The sequence below is a fragment of the Plectropomus leopardus genome, chromosome 13 (assembly GCF_008729295.1).
Source record: "Plectropomus leopardus isolate mb chromosome 13, YSFRI_Pleo_2.0, whole genome shotgun sequence".
In the NCBI taxonomy this organism is placed as follows: domain Eukaryota; kingdom Metazoa; phylum Chordata; class Actinopteri; order Perciformes; family Serranidae; genus Plectropomus; species Plectropomus leopardus.
In genome coordinates, this window is record NC_056475.1 from 18,758,683 (window position 1) to 18,778,947 (window position 20,265).

The 20,265-nt window shown below is 39.9% G+C and overlaps 1 protein-coding gene across 7 annotated transcripts in view; it reads left to right on the forward strand.

Moving 5' to 3' along the window:
- Positions 1-20,265, forward strand: part of fryb (furry homolog b (Drosophila)) — a 72,674-nt gene that overhangs the window by 37,663 nt on the left and 14,746 nt on the right. For 6 of the 7 annotated variants that reach the window (XM_042499054.1, XM_042499050.1, XM_042499052.1 and 3 more), the window contains exons 13-41: positions 6-114; positions 744-830; positions 1,877-2,048; positions 2,138-2,270; positions 3,183-3,290; positions 3,516-3,642; positions 3,971-4,084; positions 4,336-4,500; positions 4,798-4,884; positions 5,493-5,752; positions 5,863-6,052; positions 7,055-7,179; positions 7,968-8,025; positions 8,385-8,476; positions 8,647-8,819; positions 9,649-9,809; positions 9,914-10,024; positions 10,246-10,400; positions 11,098-11,197; positions 11,356-11,527; positions 11,884-12,140; positions 12,239-12,385; positions 14,218-14,386; positions 14,491-14,581; positions 14,696-14,769; positions 16,521-16,671; positions 18,141-18,244; positions 19,895-19,986; positions 20,123-20,216. In XM_042499054.1, the coding sequence (XP_042354988.1) occupies positions 6-114; positions 744-830; positions 1,877-2,048; positions 2,138-2,270; positions 3,183-3,290; positions 3,516-3,642; positions 3,971-4,084; positions 4,336-4,500; positions 4,798-4,884; positions 5,493-5,752; positions 5,863-6,052; positions 7,055-7,179; positions 7,968-8,025; positions 8,385-8,476; positions 8,647-8,819; positions 9,649-9,809; positions 9,914-10,024; positions 10,246-10,400; positions 11,098-11,197; positions 11,356-11,527; positions 11,884-12,140; positions 12,239-12,385; positions 14,218-14,386; positions 14,491-14,581; positions 14,696-14,769; positions 16,521-16,671; positions 18,141-18,244; positions 19,895-19,986; positions 20,123-20,216 (3,878 nt within the window). The remainder of the gene's footprint in view (positions 1-5; positions 115-743; positions 831-1,876; positions 2,049-2,137; positions 2,271-3,182; positions 3,291-3,515; positions 3,643-3,970; positions 4,085-4,335; positions 4,501-4,797; positions 4,885-5,492; positions 5,753-5,862; positions 6,053-7,054; positions 7,180-7,967; positions 8,026-8,384; positions 8,477-8,646; positions 8,820-9,648; positions 9,810-9,913; positions 10,025-10,245; positions 10,401-11,097; positions 11,198-11,355; positions 11,528-11,883; positions 12,141-12,238; positions 12,386-14,217; positions 14,387-14,490; positions 14,582-14,695; positions 14,770-16,520; positions 16,672-18,140; positions 18,245-19,894; positions 19,987-20,122; positions 20,217-20,265) is intronic. The other variant, XM_042499051.1, reaches the window with a different exon arrangement.

Sequence of the window (20,265 nt, forward strand, 5' to 3'; positions counted from 1 at the left end):
CCCAGTCGTCTGACGTCCATCACCTCCACTCTCTTCCCCAAAGGGAGTCGGAGTGTTGTGCCCAGAGACATGCCCCTAAATATTTTTGTCAAGATTATCCAGTTCATTGCACAGGTGTGTATCACACTTGCACAAACTCACATGAAGTCTTAGATGTAGGTTGGCACTCTCTGCTTAAGGTCAAAGCACACGAGAAATGAAATGGGGCTTGTTGTGCTTAGTGTGGAGCCAACAAAATGCCAACTTTCAAGATTTATTCTGTGGATCTCTCTGCTATCACTAAGATACACAAACACTGGTTAATCCAAAATTCTTAGTAGACAGAGTTGCAGAAACTGGTCAAAAACTTTTTAAAAATATGGCCCTCTTGGCCAGGTCCCTCTTGGAAAAGAGATTTTAAATCTCAGTGAGTCTTTTACCTGGTTAAATAAAGGATATATATATATATATATATATATATATATATATATAAATTTAAGTTCATACTCCCACAGTTGCTTTGATGATACACAAATGGCAAATATGAAATTTAGTGTATACAACACAAATAAGAATTATGTCCACACTTCTTGTCCTCACATCTCTTTTGTCTTTTTTTCATGTTTTTTTTCTCTATGTTATCAGTTATGTAATAAACATGTTGCCTTGGTGCACCATCAGTGACAAACAGTAGATGTTCGAGCTGCCTCATGCCACATTAACCCTGAAATCCTGTAACACCAGTTTGTTTGCCCTCTGTTCAGGAGAGACTGGATTTCGCCATGAAGGAGATCATATTTGACCTGCTGAGTGTCGGGAAGCCTGCCAAAGCCTTCAGTCTCAATCCAGAGGTAAAGAGCGCAGACACAGACATTCAATCATGTGTACACAATCGCACACAGATCAACAGTGTATCCCCCTGGCCATGTTACAAGGATGAGCATTCCTGTTTTTATTTGTAGTCAGCAAGGAAGGTGAAGAACGGTATGCTCTCTGCTGGAGCTTTGAAGCCGGAGCTGTCGTAAAGACAGATGCACTTGGAGTTGATTACATGTGATTACAGAATTCTGGTCATAAAAACAGAAACAAAACAAAATGAAGAACAATTCCATCATTTTTACTCCTTATAGTCTGTTTACAGGTCTATGAGAGTACTATTGCTCATGTGAAAAAAGTTGTATTAAGTCTTCTGTGGCTCCATGCTGAGTTCCATGAGCTCAAAGTAATGTTATCGAGTCAGTGTCGACTGGGGCTGAGGACTACAAGTTTGAAAATTTAAAAATCTGGGGGTGTGAATTTTGAAGAAGTACACCAACCAAACCTCTGTAGCCTGCTCCCCATTTCCTCTTGAGACTACCGGCTAGATGCTAAGTGAGCTGCTACTAGCATAAGGATGGGGATGCATAGGGATGTGGATGCATTGTGGGTGATGCAGGCACTAGGTTTTGATCTGGGTACTACTTTACCTGCGGTAAAGACATAATAGACACTGATGAGTGTGGTCAGTATGTTTCGGAGGATTCAAAAATATTTAAATTACAGTAAGGCATCAGGATTTTGAGATTGCAATATATAAACCATAAATCATATACTGTACATGTTTTTGTAGTAAATTACAAACACTGTGAGATGAGATGATTTCTCATCATGAGGAAAACATATCCTTTATTGAAAGTCACTGAGTGTTTTAAAAAATAATCATCCCACATAAACATACAATACATACATACAATGTAGTAAATATTATCCTGTGTCTCCAAGTGCATGGATTTTGCTTGTCAAAATCAAAGCAGTGCTTGGTGTTGTGTGTTTACTCAATCCCTGCTGCAAATTTGCCACTGCTCTTGGTAAGCTCTCCCACACATAGTGAGGATGCTGTGCCTTCTCTGTGTTCCAGCGTATGAACATAGGTCTGCGGGCGTTCCTTGTGATAGCAGATGCTCTGCAACAGAAGGACGGAGAGCCTCCTATGCCCAACACAGGAGCCACTCTGCCCTCTGGAAACTCTCTGAAGAAGAAGAAAACTTATCTCAGCAAAACACTGACTGAAGAGGAAGCCAAACTAATAGGTCTGTGTTTGTCTGTAGGCATTCAAGCGAATGTGACTAAGACTGTAGTCTCTAACTTCATGTACTGTGTCTCTTCCTGTTTTCCACAGGCATGTCCTTGTACTACTCCCAGGTGCGAAAGGCTCTGGACAACATCCTGAGACACTTGGACAAGGAGGTGGGTCGTTGTATGATGCTCACCAGCGTCCAGATGCTCAACAAAGAACCAGAGGACATGATCACGTATGTAACTACAAAGCGCAATAAATGAAGTGTTGCTTCTTTTTCTCAGCCTTTTAGTGCTAAGGGTAATTTAAATCTAAAAAATGCTTAAAGTTGAAAATGAAGCACACAAGGTAAATGTAAAATATTTGAAATTGTGTCATTTTCATGACTCAGTTTTTGGCACAAGCCTGACAAATATAATGATAAAAATCTGGTGCATGTTTATAGTAGATACATTGTTAACATTTGCAAACATGACCCACCTATATTTTGAGTTACAAACGACTAGCTTCGCCTGCCTTAAAGGGAAAGTTCACTGCAAAATCAAAAACACATGGGGCGGTCTCTAGCTCAGTGAGTAGAGCATCCGCCCCATGTAAGCTAAGTCCTTTGCAGCGGCCCGGTTTCGATTCTGGCTTGCGTCACTCTTTAACTATACTATGATAAAGGCAGGAAAAGCCCCCTATAAAATCTAAAACAAAAAACAAACAAAAAAAACAAACACATGTTTTTCCTTTTACCTGTAGTGCTACATATTTATCCGGATTGTTCTTGTGAGAATTGCCAATGTTGAAGATATCTGCTGTAGAGATGTAGGCCTTTTTCTCAAATATAATGGAGCTAGATAGCACTCGGCTTGTGGTGCTCAAAGCGCCATAAAAATACATTTAAAAAAAACTCAACAGCAATTTCTTCAACAGCGCCCAACCGTATCACTGCACAGAAGGCAAAGCATGTGGCTCTCCTCCACGTATAGATGCATGCTTCCTTCTGTGCAAAGATACGATTGGCTGGCATAACTTGGTAACTTACCAAAACGATTGAGAATGATAAATAGCACTACAGGTAAGAGGAAAAATATATATTTTGATTTTGGGGTGAACAGTACCTTTAAGCAAGTGTGCTTACATTCTCCTCCATCTTTGACAGTGGTGAAAGGAAGCCAAAAATCGACTTGTTCAGGACATGTGTGGCTGCCATTCCTCGTATCCTCCCTGATGCCATGTCGAAACCTGAGCTCATTGACCTGCTCTCACGGTGAGTTAGAGACAGGACAGATTTAATGTCTGGCCAGCTGATACGCCATTACATGATATACAAATTGCATATTTTTTTCAGCTCTATTAAAATCATATTACTTACTCTTTTTATATATTTTGAAGTCATTGTTTGGGAAAATCTTGGAAGAGCTTTCTCTCTCTGTGAGTGAGGTCACTAAGATCTTCCTTTAACCCTGTTCATGTGTTGTCATCTACCCCTCAGACTTACAGTGCACATGGACGATGAACTTCGTCTTATATCCCAGAATTCCCTGCAGAGCCTGTTACTTGATTTCTCAGACTGGAGGGAAGACGTCCTGTTTGGTTACACACATTTCCTTTTACGCGAGGTATAAATGAGCTTCACTGACACATGCAGCTACTTTGACAGTTAAAGAATATATCCTACTTTTGCATTGGTTTCAGACTTGGTTTATTGATAAACAACAGATGACAGAAAATAGTACTACAGTGTCTCTGGCTCCATGTATTAAGGTAGCACTGCAAAGTGTAGCTTTACCCGTGCAAAATTATCTAATTTGTCACAGGAAGCCTATCAGGAAGCACAGGAAAAACACAACTAAAGTGACTCAAAAGGCTTTATCCTCTTGAACAATATAAACTAACATATTGACATAGGCAGCCCTTCTAAAAATGTCTCTTTCCAAATTCCTCCAGGTTCAAGACACCCATCAGGGTCTGCAGGATGCATCTGTGAAGCTCCTTCTCCAGCTGCTCACGCAGTGGAGATTAGCGCTGCAGCTCCAGGGGAAGATGCGAGGTGGAGTTGAGGTTTGGAGTTTAAAATGATCTTTCAGCAACAATTTAAAGACATATTTGTTGGTCATTTGTTCACACGTCACATGCAATTACTCAGAAATTGTTGTGATGTGTCTTGCCTCTAAAATGATTCTGCAAGTTTGTCAGTTTGACCATCTGAAAGTGTAACTACAGGTTTAATTCCTGGTCAGACGAGGAGACTTTCAGTTATATTTTTTGCTCCAACTAACTGTTCCTCCGTCTTTGTCTTTCCTCTCCATCAGTCCAGCCCCAGACTGCCAGAGCGAAGCCCTCACTGCTCAGTGCTCCATGCGGTTGAAGGCCTGGCTTTGCTGCTCCTCTGCTCGTGTCAGATCAGCACGAGGAAACTGGCTGTTGGTGTGTTAAGAGAAATTCGCTGCCTCTTCACGGCTCTGGGACATGCAGAGGTACATGACAGGAAACTTGCATCTTCACAAAACAAACAATTCACCTGCTTCGCTCCCTTTTTAAACTTCTGGTTAGCTTTTAAGTGACTGCCAGCATAAATACATATACAGCCCAAAGACAAATGTTAACAACATTTCTATCAAAGAGGGAGAAAGGACATGGAAACATCAGGATGGAAGGAGAGCCATCTGACTGTAACTGAGATTAGATATGCAGAATATGCAGTCCATGACTTCTCTCACATTGTATGACGCTGTTATAAAAATAGCTGATTCTAAATATGTCTCTCCCTCCAGGACGATGACAAACCCATGATAGAGGTCATGGACCAGCTGAGCCCAGCTGTAATGGACAGCTTTGTCCACGTGGCTGTCTCTGACTCTGTGAGTATATTTGTATTGAAATTGTATCAATAACATTAGCGCTTCAGATAAATTATTCATATGACAATATTCCAAATGACTTCCTAAAGCCCAGTATACACTATGCGATTTAAGGCTGTCCAAGATGAAAGATGACCAGAAACACAGCGAGATCTTTGGTCGTGGCTCTAAAACAGTGGTCCTATGTTGCACAGTGAGAGAGGTTCAAGGATGGTCGTTGTCACAATCCTCCGATCAAAGGCAACCTGGCTTAAAATTCTGACAATGTCAGAAATTTGGGATGACCATCTCACTGTGTGACTGCTGTTATGACCTATGTCTACCGAGCAACCAATAGAAATCCAGTATGAAATGAAAAAAATTTTTTGCAAAATTGGCATGCCAAGTTGGCCTATTGACATAGATGGATGTCGTAGTCTGCAATTCAGCAGACGTCATCGTACAGTGTGTGTACACTAAACTTGATGTTGTACCCAAGTTTATTAAATCCATGTCGCAGAGTGTAGCTTGCACTTAACATATAGAGTACGATCGCTAAAATCTCACAGTCTGTAGGAGGCTTCAGCTGCTGTGCATGATTCCTAACTTCCTCCCTTCTTCTGCCTCAGTCCACGTTGCCTCTCAACCACCATGTCGACCTCCAGTGGTTGGTGGAGTGGACAGCTCGACTGGTGAGCAGTTCCTATGATGTGAAGAGCCCCAGCCACGTCTGGATCTTTGCCCAGTGCCTGAAGGACCCGTGGGTGCTCTGCCTACATATCTTTTTGCGGCAGGAGCACCTTCCCAAACACTGCCCCATCGCCTTGGGATACGCCTGGCCCTACGTTTTCACACGGCTACAGCTGCTATTGCCACTGGTTGAACCCAAGTACAAGAACACACAAATTATAACACTCTCTGACAATGAAGAGATCTCAAACATCAAATGATCCTATGAGAGAATAAAATACCTGACGGTCTTTTTTTCCTGTCCTGCAGCAGTCCAGTGAACGCTAAGAAGACCAGCACAGCAGGATCAAGTGACAGCTACATCTCTCTGTGGCGTAACTACCTGATCTTGTGTCTAGGGGTGGCTAAGCCGAGCATCATGTCCCCAGGTCACCTCAGAGCCTCCACACCAGAGATCACAGCCACCACGCCTGACGGCAGCGTCACCTACGACAACAAGGTGTGCGTCTGTGCCGATAAAAGACAGTTTGCCACAAACCTGGGAAGTCTGGATATGTTGTGATTTCCAGGTTCTGAAAACCTTTGGAATTTCACAGGTAGTCAGGTTTCGTTCCTGACTTTTCTGCCAATTATTTCTCCAAAATATTGGAAAGTTGTTTAAAAATATCTGTCACAATTTTCCCAAACTATACAACATCAAACCTGTCACAATAATAATGTTATCGACTCATTGAGGTCAGAAAAATGATCAAGGTCTTGTCCATTTATTATGGACACGTGTACTTGTTTAATTAGAAGTGTCACCAAGAGTTTAGTCAACATGATGCCACAATAAACATCAGGGTTTTCCCTTTCATTATAAGATTTGGACGCACCACCTGAAAATTTAGGGCCTAAGTCAAATTAACAGAAAGAAAACTTATGCTGACAGCTATGTTGTCACTTTGCACTTTAAGTCATAAACCCCTATACCCTTGTGCCAAATGTTTAATGTTCATTTAAGTACAGCAGAACCCGTCCATTTCATTTACTGTTGTGGTTGTGTGGTTTCATTTTATTTATGTTTTAATTATAATAATATAGTTTAGCGCAATTATTTTCGGGACATATGTCATCCACCAAAAGCAGTTATTGTGACAGGACCCAGAACCCAACGTGGCGTCTTTGTTTGTCCAACCAGCAGTCCAAAATCCCATAATATTCTATTTAAAATGTTATGAAACAGACAAAAGTAACTCATCCTCACACTGGAGATGCTGGAACCAGAGTGATTGGTATTTGTAATCATTTGATTATCAGAATAATAGCAGATTCATTTTGCTTGACATGAAAAAGTCAAAAGGTTTGCAAAATGGGCAAATTGTTAAAAAATGGTGTCATAATGACAGCGATAGTGTAAAGGTGAAGTATTTATTGTTCCCAGATTTTTGTAAATATTGGATCAGTTTTAGGTTGTTCATTTTTCCTGATCAATGTTTTTGTATTACATTTTATTACTCAGGTGATAGGCACTCCCTCAGTCGCCTGGCTTTTGAAACAGCTCGTCCCGCTGATGAGAGCTGAGAGTTTGGAGATCACCGAGTCTCTGGTGCTGGGGTTCGGATGCACAAACGCTCTGGTCTTCAGGTACAGAAACGGGAACATGCAGAAATGTACACCGACAATATAAACACAGCTCACATCACCCTTGGGCTAAAATGTCAAATAATTTGTTAAATTTAAAAGCAAATTCAATGCTCAGATGACTGAGAATCATAAAACTGCTGTTTGTTTTTGTTATGTGACACAAGCCTGTTGTTTTACTTTGGTAGATAATAAATGCATGAAGTCTGAGTGGAGTGAATAACACCGGATAGATTTAGATCAGAATATAAAATGGATGATGTGTGCTCGATTTGGTCCGCATCTCTTACATAAGAAAGTCTTTTCACGCTGCCTTCTTCTATTACTGAATCCCATCTGTCCTTACATTCTCGTCATAACTGAGATGAGCTGCATTCCTCTCTGACATTCAAACAAGGAAAGAAAAACTGTCACTGATGAAGAGGAGAATTTTTTCGAGGGACAGAGATGTATCGTGTTTTTTCAAAGCACAGAGGTTCCATTGTGAAAGGGAGGTGTTTCATTTTAAAGAGATCATCTATTTTTAACCTAAAATGTTTTTCAAAAGGGCACTCATTGTTATCACGGGGATTAAGGTCTCCCCAGACAAATTTGTCTAACATGACTGTGTTCGAGGATTAGTGGTTTTAGGGCATGTGACATTTGGTGTTGCACAAGATGGATATCTGTTACAAACTGTTCTGTTCCCTTAAATCAGTCCGTCCATCATCTACAGGGAAGGCAGATTTGATCAGCCTGATTTAGCCATGAAGCAATCGGTTGATTTTTGCTCCCTCTGATTCTGTTTATAGGGAGCTAGTCGAAGAACTTCACCCACTGATGAAGGAAGCACTGGAGCGTAGACCTGAGGTAACACAAGCACACAGACATCAGAGAGAAACAAACTGAGAGCACTGAAGCAGGACCATTTTACCTTTATTGATCTTGGACAGAAAATTGCAAAAATACACTCTCGATATTGAAGTATAAACAAGGATTAAATGTTTTTTTACAAGAGTGTAGAAGTAAATCTTTGTGGTATGGTGTATGATCATAGCTATTAGAGATGTTTTCAGTACGCTAATAATTTATTATTTATGAAAACTGGCTGCTAATGTAAAGTTAAGTCACTTTTCCTTTCGAGAACCAATTATCTCATGATAAACAAAACAACATACATATATTAACATACATTTAGCAGTAAATTGAAATCCTGTCTGTGCTTCCAGAACAAGAAACGCAGAGAGAGGAGGGATCTGCTCAGGCTGCAGCTGCTGAGGATCTTCGAACTGCTCGCTAATGCAGGAGTTATCAGTGACAGGTAGCCCTCTTGTTGTTTTTGTTTTGGTTTTTCCTTTTGTGTTCATGCAGCTCAGGTGTAATCACGCCTGCTTTTTCTCTGCTGATATACTGTACATATGCATCCTTCACTCACTTGCTTCCTTCTCTAATTTCTAAACACGTGTAAAATTTTCTTCTCCACCTCTACAGCACCAATGGAGCGCTGGAGCGTGACTCCCTGGCACTGGGTGCCTTGTTCCTCGAATATGTGGATCTAACCCGGATGCTTCTGGAGGCTGAGAATGAAAAGGAGCTGGACGTGCTGAAAGACATCAGAGCACATTTTAGTGGGATGGTGGCTAATCTCATCCAGTGTGTTCCGGGTAAATCATTACATTTTTGTTAGATCGGTTAATGGTTGGTCTTTCAGTTGTAGCAGATGTAGTAGTTGGGGTTTTAGCAGTGTTCTGCAGCCAAAGGCTAAATTTTCATGACAGTCAATTAAAATACTCATAGATTATTAATGTTAATTTAAATGGTCAGTTTGGTATCTTTCAACCGTGACCCTTTTTTCCTATGCTTTTGTGTTCAAGAAACTAATAAAAATAATTAATTAATAATTAATTAATTGGTTAATTTTAGTCATTAATTTTATTATTAATAATTAATCATTGTAATAATAAAATAATTGAAGTTATTAAATTATTGAAATTGCTTCAGTATTGAACAAGAGTAGTGAACAAGCTGCAATTCACGCAATTGGGGCATATGTGCACCATCAATTTACGCCCACAAAAGTGCTTGTTTTTGCCACTGACAGGCTCAGATTATTATTCTAAGTCTCTGAAATTTTAAGAAAGGGATCCTACAGAGGTCAGCCTTTTTGTTACAGAGAAAGATCTGTTTTGTTTAACCAGAAACAGCCTTGAAATTGCTAATGTCAAACACTCCAAACTCCATATAATAAACAGTAATTTTAGCGCGTGTAGAGCCAGCATATTTTCACAATGACTTTACATTTACCTTTGAATCAAGAGTTTATATCATTCGCTCAATACTGGACCGATTTCAAAAACTGTTATTCTCATCAGTCACTTAGACATAAAATATGGGAAAATAGTGTTCAGGTTGAAAAATACCAAACTAATTCTTTAAGTCTGTCTCTGATTTTGACCCTCCATATCCATATCTTTCGCTCTCTCATCTGCGCAGTCCACCACAGGCGCTTCCTCTTCCCTCAGCAGTCTCTGAGACACCATCTCTTCATCCTCTTCAGCCAATGGGCTGGACCCTTCAGTGTCATGTTCACTCCCCTCGATCGTTACAGTGACCGCAACCACCAGATCACTCGCTACCAGTACTGTGCTCTCAAGGTAAGCCGTGTCTTCTGAACCATACTACGCAGCAGGAGTTACTCTGTCATTTTTTTACAGAAACCTCAGAATAATCTCAACTCAACCCAACTTTTGTCACCCAGGCCATGTCAGCAGTTCTGTGTTGCGGCCCAGTGTTTGACAATGTGGGTCTCTCTACTGATGGCTATCTCTACAAATGGCTTGACAACATCTTGGCGTGCCACGACCTACGGGTAGGTCAACTGTCACCTTTAATTAGTTGTAAAGGAGCTCTCTGTTTTTTGGGGTTGTTTTTTTTTACATTAAGATATTTGAATCCTTGTATATCATACAGTTTCAGCACTGTAGCTTGCCCCAACAGGTTCTTACTAAGTTTTCCTTGATTCTGTTGTTCCTCTCATGTTATTTCCCAACTGTGGATTAAACCTTCTCCATAATAACGTGTTTGCTGTAGGTGCACCGTTTGGGATGTGAGGTGGTCATCCTGCTCTTAGAACTGAACCCAGACCAAATCAATCTGTTCAACTGGGCCGTAGACCGCTGCTTCACTGGATCTTACCAACTAGCATCCGGCTGCTTCAAGGCCATCGCCACTGTCTGTGGCAACAGGTAATGAGTCAAACATTTGTTACATTTACTAGAATCTGCCCTGCTGACATTTTCTCTATCACATACTCATATTCAAAGTGCAGCCCGCGGACCAATAGCAGCTCTCAGTAATATTTTGTGTGGCCCCTGAACATGACATGAAATATATACATTATATAAACTATGTCTCCTTAGCGAGCGTCTGTCAGGTTAAGCATGACTTGTAGAAAGCAACTGGTTGTGCGGCGACTCATGGCATCTTAGAAATGTCATGGGACAAAGGCTTTGTCCTCAATGCTAATGCTCTTAGCTTCAGTTAGCAAATTCATTGGACAACTCACAACTGCACTTTTCGTCTGCATCCATCAATAATTTGCTGGCTTCCTAAATTTGCACTCAAACTTTGAGCTAAATTTGTAAAAATGAAGTGTCCCTGTGGGGATCAATAAATTGTCACATCATTATTATTATTATTAAATCTTCATGTAGTTAGAATTAAGAAAGTTAAACAAAGGCCAGTTCCTGCTGTCTTGGTTAGAAGACTCTCAAAAACACCCAGTAAAGTATATGTACAAAGCTCGATGGGCGTTATTAGCCTCGCTGCAGCATGTTACAACTGAAATCATACAACATCCATACATTGTATTCTTCTAATTAAAATTGCCAATTAATTTTCCACATTGCCCTAACTAATGACCTTTCCCCCTTTCTTTGCTAGGAATTACCCATGTGACCTTGTTACCCTGCTCAATCTGGTGTTGTTCAAGGCTTCAGACACCAGCAGGGAGATATATGAGATCTCCATGCAGCTGATGCAGGTGCATACACACATACAGAACACAGAACAGAAAAACAGTCCTGACGTTAAATATGTATGAATTGCACACGAAGAGGTGGGAAAACATAACACAAATATTAAGCCAAAACTTGAGTTTGCATTTTGACTATAAAAGAGGTAATAATAATATGTCTGCAGGTGCTGGAGTCTAAGCTGTGTGCGTACTCCAAGCGGATGGTGGAGCAGAAGCCCGGTAATATTTTGTACGGAACACATGGCCCCCTGCCGCCCCTCTACAGCGTCAACCTGTCTCAGCTCTCCATCCAGTTGGCCAGCATGTATCCAGAGCTCACTCTGCCGCTTTTCTCAGGTACACTTTCTGGGTTAACGTGTTCGAATTACAAAGTCCAGGAAACAGGACAAAAACTAGAATCTTTTTTATGTTTTTTTGTGGAGAACAGCACATCCCAAATGCAGAAACAAAATCTCCCCTCCCCACACTGTTATGTCTCCCCACACTTCATGTTCCAAAACGATATCACTTTAAGGAAGCAGGGGTGCCCCCAAAAAGCTGTTTTATTGTGACATCACAGTCCCCAGAGTTCAGTATTTTCCCTTCTATAGTGTTAAAAATGCTCCCCATGTGTTTCTCCTGTTAGTGAACAATTTTAAAGAAGACTCAGCTTCCTTGATGCACTTCTAACTTTGATTTTTCTGCCCGTGCAGAGGTGAGCCAGCGTTTCCCAACCACCCACCCCAACGGCAGACAGATCATGCTGTCCTACCTGCTGCCCTGGCTTAGTAACATTGAGCTCGTGGACACAGGACTTCTACCGCCGGCCTCGAGCCCCTGCACACCAGAGGAAGAATCTCGTGGTCAGGGGCAGGGTATAGGGCTGTCCCCCAGTCTGAGAGGCAATGGCTGGGGTTCCCTGCAGGCGACCTCGCTGGTGCTCAACAACCTCATGTTCATGACTGCTAAGGTAGGAAGCCGTGTTTGTGCTTGTTGGTGAAATTACTCTTCCTTTTCTGATAAATCATCCTGCATTTCAACTGCATTTCTGTTTCTTTACACAATCAGTACGGTGACGAGGTTCCTGGTCCAGAGATTGAGAACGCTTGGAACGCTCTGGTGTCCAACGAGAGGTGGAGCAACAACTTACGGATCACCCTGCAGTTCCTTATCAGCCTGTGTGGAGTCAGCAGCGATACCACACTGTTGCCTTATGTAAGTGTAGTCTGTACACGCTGACACCGATACGCTGCTCTAAAGTAAGAGAAATGAAAACTGAAAGCACCAGTGGAATTGAATTAGAATAGCCCCTTTTAACAGTACAATATTGCATTTTCTGACAAAAAGAGTCTCTCAATCAAAACAATAACAAAACATTGAGCTTTGCAGTTATTGCGGTCAGTATATCCAGCTCAGGATTTCTTTAGTGTTTTTTGTTGAAAAGGTTTTTATGTGAAGCAGAATTATCTGAGGTCTCTTCCTCCCCAAAACAGACAAAGCAGGTGATTAAAACCATTAAAAACATTGAATACAGCAGTTTCTTGTTAAAAATCAGTGTTTCTCCAATGCTAATCGACATGGTAGGGGCTGGAATCGAGTTGCTGCCAACATTTGCTCAGGTTGTTTTACTAATGACTATAATCTATCATAAAAACATAGTAAAAAAAAAGTACCAAGATCAAAAAATTGTATTGTAAAAATGTGGCTTAAAACTGGATAAGTCAATGTATGATAGTTGCTGGAAGACAACCACAAGCCTGACATTATAAGAGATATGATGCCACAGACAGGCGATGGCGACCAGATTACACAGATAGTGTCCTTAAATCAAATGAAAGATTTCTCAGTGTTGAACATTGTTTAAAACATTTGGGACAGTGCGAATGCACACCTCAGCAAAATATATAACATTGGTCTAGTTGTTGTTTGAGATTTTCAATCAATCAATCAAACTTTATTTATATAGCACTTTTTATACAAAAAAACACTGCAGCACAAAGTGCTTTACAAACAGACGGCGTAACGTCAGATAAAAGAAAAATACAACCCGCCACCCTGCATAAGGTTAAACATTAATCTACATCTACATTAATAAAACTAGGTAACAACAGGCATTATCAACTGAGGAAATGCTATCTCAGATGAGGAAACACTCGAGGTATGAGGAAAGATTAAAAATAACAATAAAAAGAGTGTATAAAGCTAATGCAAAATAAATACAAGTAATTATTTGAATCAGTGAGTTAATAAATAACTATATAAACGGATAAAATATTATACTAGTGTAAAGAATAGGAGTAAATAAGTTAATAATAGGTAAAATATTATTAAAACAATAAATAAGTTAACAAGGAGTAAAATAGGAATAAAACAAATAAGGTAACGAGAGGTAAAATATTGTTCAATTAAAAGCTAAACTAAAAAGGTAAGTCTTGAGATTGCTTTTATGCAGAAAAGTTAAGTATTATATCTTTAAAGCTAGCAGTTTTCTAAGTAATTTATAAGTTAAATAATGTCAAATATAATGAAATGCAAATGATTGCCACAAAGATACTGGGTCCTATATAATTCTTTATTATTATAAGACGTTTTTTAATGTATTTATTTATTCAGCAGGGATGGTGTATGTAGGTTTTGTAACAGTTAAATAAAATTCAAATGATACAATGTATATACATGTTTTAGCCATAGCTAATTTGCAGACCTGACCCTGGTTCGGATTTTGTAGAATGAAACACTTAATTTGACACTCTAATACATGAGAAGGAGACTAACGATAAAACAAACATTGACAAACAAGAATTGAAACAACAGTGACTAAATCCACAATTAGGAGCAATGACTGAAAACAATGACTAGCAACAACAAAAAGGAAAGAAAAAAAATGCAAACCATGTAAACCCACATATCTCAGTGTTCATATTTGTTTAAGCCATCGTTGTGTCGTGTTATTGAAAGCTTTAAACTCAGTTCATGTTTTTATTTTTTGACTGCAGGGTTATGTGAGGCAAACCAATTTATACCGCATGTATTCCTTTCTGTTTCAGATCAAGAAGGTGGTGATCTACCTGTGTCGCAACAACACCATCCAGACTATGGAGGAGCTCCTGTTTGAGCTGCAGCAGACTGACCCAGTCAACCCTGTTGTCCTGCATTGTGACAACCCTCCCTTCTACCGCTTTGCAGCCAGCAACAAAGCCTCTACCTCACAGACAGGTGAGAGAAGAGGCTGCGTTTTCATCTCAACACTGACTTTTAACTTAGCGCTTTTTTACGTGACTGTATTTCTGAGGATTAAATCTGAAATGTCTTATGTTTAGGCACGACGTCCAGCAGTAACACTGTGGTGGCTGGTCAGGATAACCTGGCAGACACAGATGAGAGTAAGCTGGTCAGAGAGAGTGAAGAGCGGTCAGTATTAATACATTATATATGTGATATTGATAAAAGACTTTCAGACTTCTCAGTCACAAATTAAGTCACAAACTGTTTTTTTAACTTTTAATGTCGTGGTTTTTTTTCCAGCAGGGCCAGGGCTCACAACAGACTGGAGTCTCGCTACAGCAACAGCTCCGGAGGCTCCTACGAGGATGAAAAGAGTAAGTTGTTTTGGTTCTCATGAGCATTAACGTACAAACGTGCTTCACTTGTACAATGTGTACTCACAAACACAGCCCACAGGGGACTCACAGCTGTCTGTTATTTGAAAGAGCTTCAGGACACTGATTCTTCCTGTCACTTGTCAGTACATACTGTTCGCCTCCTTAACCTTTCATGCTAATTGTCCCTAATCGACCCCATACAGGCATGAATACACAGAGTGACAGTAAACAGGTTTAAGGTGAAGCTACTGTGCAGCAGGGATCAATACCTGAATAAACACAGCTAATCTGCGGATTAAAACTTGTGTTTCTCATTCACAGTGTTAAATATTTGTGGTTTGTGGTTTAATTGTGTATCAGGCATGTCATTTAGGCATGAGCAGTGGCACATCACTGTCCCTTTGACACAGATACACTGATTTAACCTCAACCACACTGATGGTACTTGGTCTATCTTTAGCGAGAAATCTGTGCTGGGAGGCTTCCAGGCGTGAGTCCACTGCTGGAAGTCCTGTGTGACTAAGCAGTGCTGTCACCAGCCAAGTACAAGGGCGGGTCCATTTTTCAAATGCTGGGCCTTTCATGTGTGAGCAAGGGACACTTTCATCACGCCAAAGTTATACATGATAGTTATTTTACACTAAATCATGACAATTAGGGACTGTTCTATGTTTTCAAGCATTTGTAGAATAAAATATCTGCCCCGGTATGTATGTTTCCCTTTTAAAATAGTTCAGCTTTTTGGAAATATTTGCCTCAAATGACATAATGTTGGTTTGGTTATGTGTCAAACTATTTCGGGACCAGTAACCAGTAAGTCTCCGATGTCTAGCAACTGCCTACAAAATGGAAAATTGCCATTTTTTCACTAATCAAGTCAGATATTACATGTTAATTTGTACAGTGAGCCAGCTGTTTCATATTTATCGTAAAAATTCATTCATTCATTTATTTTATTTTACACCTTGGAAAACAGTTAGACGGAGAACTGTCATTTTTAATAATGCCGAGGTACATACAATAAATAGAGAAATAACTTAAAATAAAGAGCACATGGCTATATCAATTTAAAAACAAACAAACAAAAAACTACAGCAATGACAGTTATGATCAATAAGATAAGCAATAAAACCTTGAAAATCTCTCAGCGTTATTATTGAGGTTGTTATGATGTACAGATATGGGAGTGATGTCATCTTCTCATTAACTCTTGACAAGAAGGTGAATAAGCCGACTGTGTTCCCTAAAATGTCAAACCTTTCCTTTAAGCAAAACAAAACAGACTTTCATTGAGCCGCACTTACTCTAATTTCTAATCATAATCTCTGTATTTTGATAGATTCTGCTTCCAATTGTCTCTCTCTTATTTTAATTCAATATATTTTGTAATTTTAGATTTGTCCTTAGATGATAAAATGTGTTATTGTATTAGTAAATTGGTAAATTACAGCATTAAAAACCACAAACCTGCTGAGGAAACCACTTTGTTGTTGAAATACCTGGACTGTGACTTTGCTCATGATTGAAATTCCACACATTTTGAACAAGCTGCCATGTTTGTAAGTGACTTGTCACATTAGCTGTTTGTCACAGCTTTGATTTTCTTATGAGAGAACTTTTTTTGTGCTTTAAGGTCTACGGTTTGTGAATTGGTATCATCAAAGATCAGCAAGAGAGCCTCGTATGTATGGATATGTTTCAAGCTTTTTTTTTATTGGCGTAATCTTGGGATTGGTCTGTTTCTGCAGCTGATCCTCTTCCGCCATATGCTGGTTGGCTACTGGGTGTTCTGGAGACCAACCACCCTCAGCCGTTACCCATGCCTGTTAATGGAGGCTGCTGGGCTCCTCTGGTTGACTACCTCCCAGAAACCATCACACCAAGAGGACCACTGCACAGGTACACTCGCGGACACACACTGTACAAGCAATCTACGACCTGAGAAGTCATACACACGGCAGAGGAACAGTGATGTTACATTCAGCAACGCATTAGCACAGTCAGCAAAGCAAGATATCTCTCACACAAACTAGTTACACACTCACAGATGGCCAGATAAACGTCAGCACAGACTGAAACTCAGCCAGCTCGCTCTGTCTCTGCTATTTAGACAGTGAACATTTGAAGGGATTTATTGATTTATCTTCGCTATCTCTCTCACGACGTTATCACTAAAGATGAGATGAAAATGAGATTCAAGTTATTTATGATGCATGTATTTACAAATCATTAAATGGCAGCAGACTGTTTATATTACATGAATTAGTGTATTTATGCACGAAAATACAGTTTCTGTATCTGCAGTTTGTCTTGTTAATTATCTTTCAGCACTAAGAGAAGCCTCGAAGTTCCAGCTGCAACGTATACACAAGGCGCATTTCTAGAATATATCTACATCTGCTTAAAAAACACATCCTGGAAGTCACTTATTTCACTCAGTTGTTTCAAGTACATTCCTTCACTTGCTTAGACAGATCCTGACCAAAGTTTAAGGAGCAAAGCTACTAAAAATAAATCAAAACATTTTTCTCTTACATTGATTTGTGTTGAGCTTGTTGGAGAAAAAGCAACTTGAAGATGCTGACTTTCACTCTAGGAAATTGTGGGTTTTTTAAGATGTTATGGACCAAAAAAAGAAGATTATCAAACTATAGAAATAATTATCATTAGCAGCAGTAATCTCTAGTGACATACAGTATATAGGCATATGAATGCATAATCACTCTTCTGGCTTTGTAGTCCAGGTAGTGTTGACTAGTCACATTTTAGAGGGCTTTTGTTGTCTGCAGATCAGCTATCTGTGTGTGAGAGTAAAAGAGATGGAACACACTGACCAAAATGCAATGTCGGAAACCCATCAGCTATCATCTAACAGTGATGTATTTCTTTAGGAACTTTATTTAAAAATGATCTGGAGTTATATGCAAATATATGTTTTTGGAGAATAACCTAAATGTCTTCTGGACCTTAAAAACCTACAACCTAAGTTGCAAACTGGACTGTAAACAGCGACTGGTGCAAAGAGGAGGAAATCTTGGCGATATCAACTGGCCACACAAGAACCCCCGAAATATTTGACATCTCCCCCACAGGCTAAATCGTCGTCAGACTGAGAATCAATTGGAAGCAGCCCTAATTTGATTGAAGGATATGATTCTTATTGACCCTTTATTCTTAAAAACAGAACCAACATGTTGTCAGATCTAAAAATTCAGGATAATTTCTCCAGGACACTACTGTACATGTGGACTAACTGATGTCTCATGGCTTGGATGGTCACATTCAGCACACCACCCCACAGCCTGAAGAAGGGCAACCATGTTTGATATTTTGCACACTCACTAGATTTGTATGTGTGTGTTTCTCAGGTGTAACATTGCCGTGATCTTCATGACTGAAATGGTGGTGGACCACAGCGTGAGAGAAGACTGGGCGTTACACCTGCCTCTGCTGCTACACGCCCTCTTCTTGGGTAGGTTCACACAACATATACATACTCATAATTAAATATGGGCTGCAGTCGGATACCTCTTTTTGCTTAGGAAGGTTCCTAACTGAGTGAGATAACCTGGAAGTACCTGAGTGGCTGCTGTGCTCAGAGCTGTTTGAATTCTCTTAATATTAAGGAAAGATGCAACAATGCATCCTTTATAATCTCCTTTAGCATAAGATACACTGGAGCATCCTTTACCAAAGGAGGGGAGATAATCCGTCCTACAATTCTTTGCGGCGACAAATTTTAAAGTGACGAGCAAATTCGGCCGCTATTTGGGGAATCAGCTGTTTCAATACATTACACATCCACAGTCTGTATGAGCCAAAACAACTTCACAACACGATCACGTCAACATGGAGCTGTTTACTGAGCTGTGTGCTGCTTCTTAAGCTTTTATATACGCAGGCTTCTGATCAGATCTTTGCCCAGATTTTAGGCTATATATTTAAAAAAACACATTTGTTATTGGCTCATTTTGTTATTATTTTTATGTGTTTTATTATTTAATATTTACTATTGACTGTTCTCTCTAATAGAGCTTCTAGGGAAAATATTTCATATGATTATACCTCTGTAACCAGAGTGACAATACTCTGTAGTCTATAAGATCATAATCAGCACATTAACCAGAACACGAGGGTTTTTAAAAGAAAACACAAATCAATTACAATAAAAACTCTTTTCTGCATAAAAACCAATCCAGTGAAAATGCATTTTTTGTAGTCCATCATGGTGAACATTGTAGTTTAATCACAGCAGACCAATGTCAATAACATTCGCTGTCACATCCTCAAAGAGCCGAGGAGAAGTGCAGTCGGATTCTCTAAACACCGCAATCGTCTTTTTGAATCCTTATGAATTCTCCTTCACATCTTTCCTTGACCTTGTGACGTTTTCTCTGGAGGTTAGGGAAAAAGTGGTTAGGGAATGAAATTATTTGAACCACCGCAGACATGGTCTACCTTAATCTTGAACAAGTTTAGCGGCTAGCTGAAAAAGATTAAATAAGATAAGATCAAAAACCATCATAACCATCCTGCCCAAAAGGGTGTTGACACACAAACACATCAACACAAAAATAACTCATCAGGTGTGCAGGTATTTTCTGTGACGTATGATTTGCTGGTAGCGTGACAGCCTGAGGTTTTATCTCCATCCCTCACAGACGTGCATGTCAGGTCAGACTGTTCTCTTGAGTTACAGGAGACGCTGACACATTCCCCAGGGCCTGCTTTTCTCACCAAGACTGTATTATCTAACATCTAGACACATACCAACCCTGTCAGCTGTGCACAAATATGTTATTATGTGCTCTGCATATTCAGCATCCTTCAGGTTGTTCATTGTCTTACAATCTGTGTCACTGTGTGCATGACGTTGTCTAAGAATCCATGTTGTAATGTTTCATACACACATAAAAATGGCGCATCCAACTATTTTGATTTGAGTGGGAGTGTCTGGTCTGTTTGCATTCTTTTTCTCTGGTCAGCATCAATACAAGCCAATAAAAAAAAACACTGTGCTGCTGTGTTTCTCTCGTTCTTTGTATGTATCTGTACCTGTTTGTTATAGTATTGTGATTTTAATCATGCCATCGTCTTACTCAATGTGTATTTTAATTGCCAGGTCTGGACCACTACAGACCAGAGGTCTATGAACACAGCAAACGTCTCCTTCTGCACCTCCTCATTGCTCTCTCCTGCAACAACAACTTCCAGGTCAGAGTAGGATCCTAATTCTTGTTATTATTGTTCATATTAGCCTGAAACAGCATTGCATAGAGTGGCAATGAAAACTAATTCAGCCAAAAAAGATTGTCTTTAGCCACTGAAAAATCCTCCTTTTTGTCTTCAGGTAATAGCCTCAGTTCTGATGCTGACAAGAGAGATCAGTGACAACAAGACTCTCACCATTAAGTCCAGCTATCACACTGAGTACCAGCAGTCTCGTAAGTAGAAAATACACACCATGCATACACATGTATTATTCCTGTGAAA